We start from the raw sequence: 10291 nt of genomic DNA, 5'->3' as shown, positions 1-10291 counted from the left end.
GGCGGAAAGTATTGTTGACCTCACCTTTTTACAGAGCGCTCACGTTTTGCCGCGGAGCAGTGTGAGAGCACATGCGACCTTGTAATGCAAAGCCAGGCCAAGTGCACGAGGCAAAACTTCCCAACAGACGCACAGCGTGTGCGCCGTAGAAAAGACTACGTCAACAAAAATTTCCGCCGCGGGCCAACCCATTCGCAAAGTTGCACACTCCTGTTTATCTACTCTTGGGGCTATGTGATATGCACCACAAGACGGTTAGTGACTAATCACATGCCCCCCCCCCCCTCCCATTGTACCATGTACCATCAAGAGTACATAACCCCAAAAGTGTGCAACTCCAGCTATGGGGTCTGCGACGGCAGAACTTCACATCACGTGATGAACCCGTGCACTCTAGTGCATAGATGCTGGGTTGTACACAGCCCAGCTTTGGGTACAACTCTCTTGTGGGCACTTTGCACTGTTTGCCAGCATAACCTTTTGAACCATGTCACGTGATGTGAAGTTCTGCCGTCGAAGCACAGCATAGAGGTTGTGCAGGCAGTTGCACACTCTTGGGGTTATGTACTCTTGGTACCATGTATACGCCCGTCGCAAGAGAAGCACGCAAATCTGCAAATGCACTGGATGTGCACCCACAGATTTTCTCTTATAGCAACGATAGCGGACAAGATCTGAATGAGACAGATCAAGACTTGCGCCAGAGAACTGTCCAATCCACACAACCTGCGAAGCCATGTGATTCGACACCCAATGCACACCTGGTCTACACCACACGGAGTACATTGGCATAAAACGGCCAAGAAAAGTTACCTATGCACACCCTACACTTGCTGGGGTAACCAATATAGACAGCACGCTGCTTTGATAGAAGCAGATACTAGATGCCCCATTGTGGTCCAGGGGCAAGTGACAATAACACAATAACACTAGGATACGTGTATTTCCCACACACACACTCTCTGTCTCTGTCTCTGTCTCTGTCTCTCTCTCTCTCTCTCTCTCTGTCTCTCTCTCTCTCTCTCTCTCTGTCTGTCTGTCTGTCTGTCTGTCTCTCTCTGTGTTACCTTGTACGTGTCGAATAGATTCTTCTGCCAGTTGCTGGTGAAGCTGTCGAAGGTCAGGTAGCCAGACAGGATCACCACACCTGAGACAACAGCAGAACAGAGCAGTGAACACACGCGCGTACGAGACACACGTAGTGTCGTGGACATGGAAATCCAGTCGATTGACCGGGGCGTGCGCCCTCAGCGCGTACGAGCCGTACAGAACGTTGTCAGCGCACAATAGTGTTGATCCGATGCGACAAGCAACGCATGCATGCGTGTACCGCTTACCCACGGCTGCATGACCAGCGCCCTGGGGCCGCTAGACGTGCGACCGGATTTCCATGTCCACAACAGGACATGCATTCATCAGTTGGAGGGACTGAAAGGGAAAATGTCGGATGAGAAGACTGATTGGCATCATGAGGACTCAAACCAGGGACCTTCACTATGTAAGAGGATATGCAATACACGCCACACAGCACGTTTGCCACTCAAAAGTCTTCTATATACAGTCGTTCCTCTTTAATCCAGCACTTTATAAACGCGCACCCTCTATAATCCAGCAGAACAAACAGTAGTCAAAATGTCCTCTTCATGCGTATTGCAGCAGAAAATCAGATTTGTTAATCCAGCAGCCTCCCTGATCCAGCACTATAGGGCTTGAAAGTGATGACGTCAAAAACGGCCAGAGAGTACTAAGTTGACATCAGATTTCTATTTCGGATCCACTAAGGTGTGACTTTGCTATTGCCTCAGTATGTGGGTGCATAGCAACCCACTCGTGTCGTATGCAGGGGTGACTTTTACTTCGCCACCAGTTGTAACCCTGCCCCCAGTAGCCAAATCAGTCAGTTTCACTGGTTACATCACCTTGCTGAGAGTAAGACGGCTTGAAATGTGCTTGGATCCATACAAAAGCTGGGTCCAAGTGGATCCAATTTTTGAAATTGTTGCTATGCTGTAACGTAGCACTTTCAAGCACTATTTCCGTAGCACGAATGGCGTCAGGTTACAAAGGGACCACTGTATGGAGTTTCTAGTAACTGAGCTATGGTGACTGAGCTATGGTGACTGAGCTATGGTGTAGATTGAAGGAGAGCAGTGCAGACTGCAATGTGACTAGCACATGAGATTGGGTAATCCACCCATCTACACAGTTGAACATTGTCAGTCGCCAAAATTAGCCGTTCACAGCGCCCGCATGAAGTATGTCAGCAAATTCTTGACAAGTTCGTCAGAATAATATCCCAAAATGCAGAGAATTCTAAAACATTCACAGGAACCCAATATACTAACGTGAGCTGAGGCATAAGCCCCTCCCCCCATATCACCATGACTACTTGGCGCGTATGAGAGTTCAGACACAGCCCCCCCCCCCCCCCACACACACACACGTCACCACCACTATTTGGGTATGAGAGTTAAGACGCAGCCCCCCCCCCCCCCACCACATCACCACGACTACTTGGATACGAGGAGCAGACGCTAGCACTAATCAGACATACGTACCTGCGAATGTGGTGGCGGCAGCGGCCTTGCCAGCCCGTCCCATGCCGCCGGTATCCGCCAGCAGAAAGATACTGACGCCGACGGAGATGAGAACGGCAATGCCATACTCGTACCAGGCGTAGGAGCGACGCGACACGACCTTACCCATCAGCATGACGGGAATCACCTTGCACGACTTGAACACGACCTGTGACAAAGAGAAGAACAGGGCAGAGCAGCGCGCTATTGTCTGGTGGTGATTCGGGCACAGCTACATGTACCGGGACCGTGCGACACACAATCGCACACACACACACACACACACACACACACACACACACACACACACACACACACACACACACACACACACCAACTCACACACACACACTCGCACACACACACACACACACCAACTCACACACACCAACTCACCCACACACACACACCATGTATACGCCCGTCGCAAGAGAAGCACGCAAATCTGCAAATGCACTGGATGTGCACCCACAGATTTTCTCTTATAGCAACGATAGCGAACAAGATCTGAATGAGACAGATCAAGACTTGCGCCAGATAACTGTCTAATCCACACAACTGGCGAAGCCATGTGAATCAACCACCAATGCACACCTGGTCTACACCACACGGAGTGCATCGGCATAAAACGGCCAAGACAGTTACCTATGCACACCCTACACTTGCTGGGGTAACCAGTATAGACAGCACGCTGCTTTGATAGAAGCAGACACTAGATGCACACACACACACACACACACACACACACACACACACACACACACACACACACACACACACACACACACACACACACACACACACACACACACACACACACATTGTGCCGAGTATAATGACCTGGAGTACAAGTGTGTGCATACCTACACAGAGCATGCTATCGTACAAGAACACACGCACGCATGCACGAATGTATGCACACACACACTTGCATACACCGCACACGCACGCACGCACACACGCACGCACGCATACACACGCATACACACACACACACACACACACACACACACACACACACACACACACGCGCGGGAGCTACACTTGCCTGCGTTGGAAAGCTAACAAACTTGAGAGCTTCGTACTGACACCAGCTTGACAGGACGTTGGAAATCGAGCAGAACGAGTATTTGTAGAGCGGTGTGGCATGAGGAGGGTGAGGAATTACAGCCACTGCTGCACAAGCCACAACGAACGCCAGGAGACGATTGACCAATACCAGGAACTGAGAGTTGGTGAAGCGCTCTTCGCGCCCATCGCTGCCCTCAGCATCGCCGCCACCATACGACCGCGTCATAATGCGCTCCTGCAGTACTCCCCAGGTTACATAGGATATCTAGATGCATATAGGCACACATACACACACACACACACACACACGTACATACACACGTACATACACACGTACTTCGAAGTACACAGACACTCACACACACGTACATACACACACAAATGTAAACACCATCCACACATACACCCACGTACACACAAACGTACACACACGTACACACACCACGCACGCACACACACACATGCACAACAATAGGACCTCATGCGGTCAAGGCGAATGGCAAAAGACCGAGCCACTACTCACATAAGTTCATCCAACAACTGAACTGGCTGCTGGTAGACCACAGAGCTTCACCATAGCGTGTCTTGTCATGCATCACCCCCCCCCCCCCCCCATACACACAAACAAACAAACACAAACAAACAGACACACACAGACATACACCTTACACACCTTACACACACACGCACGCACACACACACACACACACACACACACCATTGGTCCATAGCGATGCTACAGCAGAAGCCATAGCAACTTGTCCTGGGATTTCACCATTCAACAGCTTGCAAGGCTGAAGAATTGGCCGCCACTATTCAGCCTGGTCTACACCACACAGCTATAAAGTGGCTTTTTCTGGCCAGTGAATCCCTACTTGTTGTTCTTCTTTAATTTTGTTCCCGCACACACATCACACCACATACTCCGGCATGCACTGGCTGTTGGTACCCACCCAGGAGAATGAAAGAAAAGTCAGGAAGAGTCTGAGAAAGAGAAGAAAGACGTGTATGACCATAATCGTCGGGAATCGAACCCGCAACCTATCGATTGGAATCGCTGCACATACCACTGCACCATATGGGACACACACACACACACACACACACACACACACACACACACACACACACACACACACACACACACACACACACACACACACACACACCTTTTGGACCTTTTGATGCCCATCGCCGGAAACGATGATAGCGATGCTACAGCAGAAGCCATAGCAGCTTGTGCTGGGATTGCACCATTCAACAGCTTGTGCTGGGATTGCACCATTCAACAGCTTGACACACACACACACACACACACACACAGGCACATACACACACACACACACACACACACACACACACACACACACACACACACACACACACACACACACACACACACACACACATACACACACACACTACAGAACTAACCTGCAAGCCAAGCGCGCAGATAGTCAGACGCGCTGAGCGCGGAATGCTATCTTCAAATTTCTTCAGCGCAGCAATGCGAGAACTACGCAGTGCATCTGCCGATGTACCCACAGAACTACCCGCACCCTCCTCAAGTGACGACGATACATCACTTGGTGTTGCCTCAATGCCCAGGACGCACGAACGAACAAGCTTCGACCAGATTGCCGTTCCTGGGACAGTGTAGAGACAGACCGTCACCAAGAGTAGAGTCAAACTTGTGAATAACGACCTCGGGTAATAACGACCCCGGGTAATAACGACCTTGGGTATAACAATTCGTGAATAACGACCTTGTGTAATAACGACCCCGGGGATAAAAAAACCTCTTTGAATAATGACCTCGGGCAATAACGATCTAGGTACAACAACAACTCATGAATGACGACCCTGGGTACAACAAAAACTGGTGAATAACGACATCAGGTAATGTAACAACAACTGGCGAATAACGACACTATCTTCAGGCATACTTTCAACCGGCTCATGAATGAAGACAACTTGAAAATAACACCAGATTTCTCATGCACGACCGGGGGTCGTTATACAACTGTCCAGTGTGTGAACGTTCATCATGACTCATGTTCACGATTTTATGTGTTTTAGGACCACTTGGCTACCCAGTTGACCGGACGGAGAGATGAAATCCGCACGGTACAAATGAAAGAATACACATCATAGCCGGTGCATAGTGGACACACGTACACACACACACACGTACACACACAGACACCCCCTCCCCCCCCCCCCCCCCACACACACACATGCCCACACACACACACACACACACACACACACACACACACTCACACACACTTGTACTTGTTGCTCACTGCCAAAACTGGTCATGTGGGTCTCCCCGGGAGAGGGAGAGAGACTCAAAAGGAATCTTGGAAAGATGACTAAATTGGCTATTGAACCGCCCAACGGCCGACACCCCCTGAAATCCCCAAAACTCTGGGTGGACTTGAAAATGGTGCCACTTATGGGCTCACCACACCTCAGTAAGTGGGTGTGGACAAGGTGCAGAAAAAGGATTGACGGCATCAGGGTATCCGTCCAGGGATCCAACTGCAGTTACCCCTGCCCCCAGTGAAGGTAATACTTGCTACTAGTGTGGGTGGCTAAACCAGGGTGGATCTGATATAAGCGTCACTAGCACCATTGATTACACAAGAGTTAATCTAGTCAGAAGCAGTCCATGGTTAACAGGTATGTATACTTCAAATAGAAGCACACACACACACACACACACACACACACACACACACACACACACACACACACACACACACACACACACACACACACACATCCACGCACCCCCCCCCCCCCCCCACACACACACACGCACCCGTCACGAGTTGTTTTCACAAGCATTCGACCATGGACTCCTGTCCGCGTAAACAAAAGCGTCCTGCTCACAAGCCGCCCATCAGACTCACCATACATGACATGCGGCGTGGCCTTTAACCAGCGCACCGCGAAGTAGGCCGGTGCAAGCAGTGACGCATACGTGGCCAGGTTGAGCATGAAGTGCCACAGAACATCCCATTGTGACGCAGGCGCCGATGACGACGACGAATGCGCCGAAGCCGACAGGCTGCCAGCGGCTTGGTGCTGCTCTGCTGCGAGCGCTGCGTCAGCCTCTGCCTCGGCACGAGCCACAAGCAGGAGAGAAGCGGCGAGCACACCGAACACGACATGCGTCAAGCGCCACCACTGCGAGTACGTCATGCTGTCAGCTACAATGCTGGTGCTGGCACGCCACTCAACAACTACCTCTCGGTTTTTTCTCGTGCAGCGGGAGAGATCGGGCAGCTGGCAATCCCTGCGACACCGCACCTGACAGGATCTCTACCGCCCCTCTCCACCTCAGTAGCGGCTACACAAAACACACACACGCGCGCGCGCACACACACACACACATGAACATACGCAGGACAAACAAGTTACTTTACTTGTCCGTTATCAAGGCCAGCACACAGGCCAGCACACAGGCCAGCACAGGGCAACAAGAGCACTGCACGCACACCTGCATTCAGTCACATATTACATGTTCTGTTCAACGTGCAACTACACACGCACACACACCATGTATCACACCCACACGCACACACACACGCACGCACACACCACACACATACGCACACATCCACACACGCCCGCACACATGCACGCGCGCACACACACACACACACACACACACGAATGTGGTACACGTGCTATGCTATTTTGTGACATACAAAATTGTGACCTACAAAATGATCTACGCAGAAACAACTAGGCTTCGCCGTCGTTCAAATCTGACAAGACGGAAGAACAGCCGCGGTTTGGAATTTTGCAACATGTATTTGAGGGAGAATGACAACAGGACATTGCGCCTATGCATCCTGGACCTCTGAAAGCTTCATAACAGTCCTAAGGCTCATTTCAATAGCCTTGCGCCTGTAACGCGTACTGAAAACCTAAGCACGGAAGTACGAGCCGATATGACCAATTCGCTCAATTTCACTCACGTATAAACACGTGATCCTAGTGCAAGAGCGCGCATACGACTCGCGTACCCGTAGAGGTACCGAGGTATTGCATGCTTGGCAAGCTTTTTGCAAGCCTTGGTTGTATAGTATAGGAAATACAAGACAAACAGAAAAATTATTGTGTAGGGAAAAACGAAAGACTCACCCGCAGCGCGGTCGTATTCAAAGCCAACAGAAACGACTGTGTCGCTGGTCGCATCGAGATGACTACAATAATATACAATTGGGAAACTCCATCAAACTTTCAAAGCCAGCTAGCAAGCCACTACATGTACCAGCCGAACCCAGCTGGCCACCTCCGGAGCTCAATTCCAACATGCGACTTTATAATTCTGAAAATGAATAATTGCTGTGGAAGGGTACGGGTGCTCAAATGAAAACGTTACAGATTTGAGAAAGAGAATGGATCTACAGTATTGCAGCAGGTTCCCAATTGTTCACCTCGCTTGGGCCATGGGATGCAGTGAATGTCAACGATATTAGTACCAGCACATGAAGCTACACACGGCCATTGCTTTCTTCAATGAAAGACAGGCAGCTTTCAGCCTTCCGGCACGGTGACCGGGTCATGACCGGTGACTGGGCATGGCATGGCATGTCGTCGGCGAAGGCAAATTTTTATGATGTTTTTTCTCTTTGTTGATTGAAATCCATAATCATGAATCAGCGCATGCAGATCTGAGCTACAAAATTTTGTAGCTCAGCCGCTAGTAAAGTACTGGGCCCGCTAGCCGGCGCCCCGCGATATGGATCATGATGGAATGCATGAGTCATTGTGTTGAAAACAAGGAGTCGTAAAATACCGGTTTTTTACGACTCCCTGGTTGAACAGAAAAAAATTACTCAGACTCATACCGGAACAGTGCCAACATTAGCCATAAGGCGCTAGGCAACAAGTCAAGAGTACATAACCCCCGGGGTGGGGGTGGGGTTATGTACTCTTGAGTCTTGGTACCTGGATCGTCCCGTCCCGTGATGTAGAGTTTGAATTTTGTGCTCCTGCTTTTCCCCGAGTTTCGCGAACTTCAAAAGTTGCACAAGTTGACTTGGTAGCTCTCCCCACAGTGATGCCCACAAAGGACAACCCCGCGACTGGCGTCCCTGACGGCCATTGTTGCCAGTGCACTGGCAATTCCAAGTGCGGAAAAGGCTGCTGTTGCCGAGAAGCTGGCAAGCTGTGCGAGGATTGTGGGCCCGGGAACAGGGCAAGATGCCGAAATTCGCAACCGTCGCGGCGAGGGCCAGTCCAGTAGGCTTTCGAACCATACGATACATTCCAGCCGCCGCGTCCCCCACGTGGAGACCGACAACCCAGGGTGAAGCCCACGTGTCGCAATAGTCGGCTCGGGACACTCCGCCGCGGCCTCTGGAGGAGCTCCACACCGATGGTCAGGGCCAAGGACTAGGTAGCACCAAGCAGGTGTCGGACTCGCAGCAGTTGGCGCGGGAAGCACTGAAACAACTCCACGTCGCCAAGCTCTGCGTCGACGGTCAGGGCCAAGGACTAGATGGCATTACCCAAGTGTCGGCCTCGCAGCAGCTGGCGTGGGACACCCTGGAACAACGCACCTCGCCAACCCGATTTCCAATTCGCAAAAGGTAGCATGGGACCTTCTCGATGCCGCTACACCAACACCCTCGGAGACCGGCTCCTATGGAGAAGTTGCACTGCAACGTGAAGCCAATGCTCCACGGCAAGACCAACAAACAACAGCACAAGAGGTCGCCCTCCTAGCGAGCCTGAGCTCCTCGCAGCCCAATAGCAACAGCGAGCCGGAACCCACAAACGCGCACGGTACAGCTAGTGGGCAGGGGGCTGCAACGCCGCCAATCCTGCCAGCTGACCAACGACTCATACTCGGTGAGCTGAGCCCCGAGGACACAGGGCAGGTCATAGCTGCAGCGTACGAGGAAATTGTACACTTCCGGCCTAACCTGTTCTCCATCCCATCGGGTGCACATGGCAGGTCAGTGGTGGACTTGAGCGCTCGTTACCTCAACACGTTCGGAACAAATGCGGCGGGAGAAGGCATAGCCTTGACGGCACTTATGGTCTGCCACAGTCTTCTACTGCAACAACAGGTCAACTGCCTGACACGTAAGGTGCATGTGGAATGTCTGAACCGACGAATGCAGCTATGGAACGAGGGAAACATCGATGAACTCGTCCGGGAAGTACGTACCACCCAGCGCCAACTAACCAAGGAACGTCACGTGGCGGGTAACGGGCCCAAAGTCCAGATGACGCACGACGTTTCGCTACCCTCATCACAAATGGTAAACTGGGCGCAGCTCCCCAGTCCCTGACAGCAACGCTCTCGGGTGGGCTGCTAAATCTGGACTCCTCCACTGACGGTAAAACCGTGAGGCAAACGCTGAAAGAGAAGCGCTCGCCGGCGGAACCCATGCATGCAGATGCTCTCATCATCGGCCCCTGCCCTGAACTGCCGCACTCGGTGCTGTTCGAAGCTCTGAACAGAGACATCATTCGGCAATCGGTGCTAAGGACAAATGGAGCAGCAGGCCCATCCGGCAGGGACTCTACCAGTTGGAAAGGCTTGTGCACCTCGTTCGGAGCGTCCTCCGACCAGCTATGTGATAGCATCGCCACCTGCGCCAAGCGCATCGCCA

The 10291-nt window shown here is 51.6% G+C and overlaps 1 protein-coding gene across 1 annotated transcript in view; it reads right to left on the bottom strand.

Annotated features, from left to right (window-relative positions):
* The window catches only part of LOC135830093 (adenosine 3'-phospho 5'-phosphosulfate transporter 1-like), a 10708-nt gene extending 2442 nt beyond the window's left edge, over positions 1 to 8266 (bottom strand). Inside the window, exons 1-6 of the mRNA XM_065342484.1 lie at positions 7806 to 8266; positions 6566 to 7005; positions 5082 to 5293; positions 3625 to 3912; positions 2559 to 2745; positions 1068 to 1147 (exon numbers count right to left, since the gene is read on the bottom strand). Coding sequence (XP_065198556.1) covers positions 1068 to 1147; positions 2559 to 2745; positions 3625 to 3912; positions 5082 to 5293; positions 6566 to 6857 — 1059 coding nt within the window. The 5' untranslated portion in view covers positions 6858 to 7005; positions 7806 to 8266. The remainder of the gene's footprint in view (positions 1 to 1067; positions 1148 to 2558; positions 2746 to 3624; positions 3913 to 5081; positions 5294 to 6565; positions 7006 to 7805) is intronic.
* Positions 8267 to 10291: the final 2025 nt, after the last annotated feature.

Source organism: Sycon ciliatum, chromosome 13 (genome assembly GCF_964019385.1).
Source record: "Sycon ciliatum chromosome 13, ocSycCili1.1, whole genome shotgun sequence".
In the NCBI taxonomy this organism is placed as follows: domain Eukaryota; kingdom Metazoa; phylum Porifera; class Calcarea; order Leucosolenida; family Sycettidae; genus Sycon; species Sycon ciliatum.
Note: the sequence above shows the minus strand (reverse complement) of the source record. Positions and strands in the feature narration are given on the sequence as shown.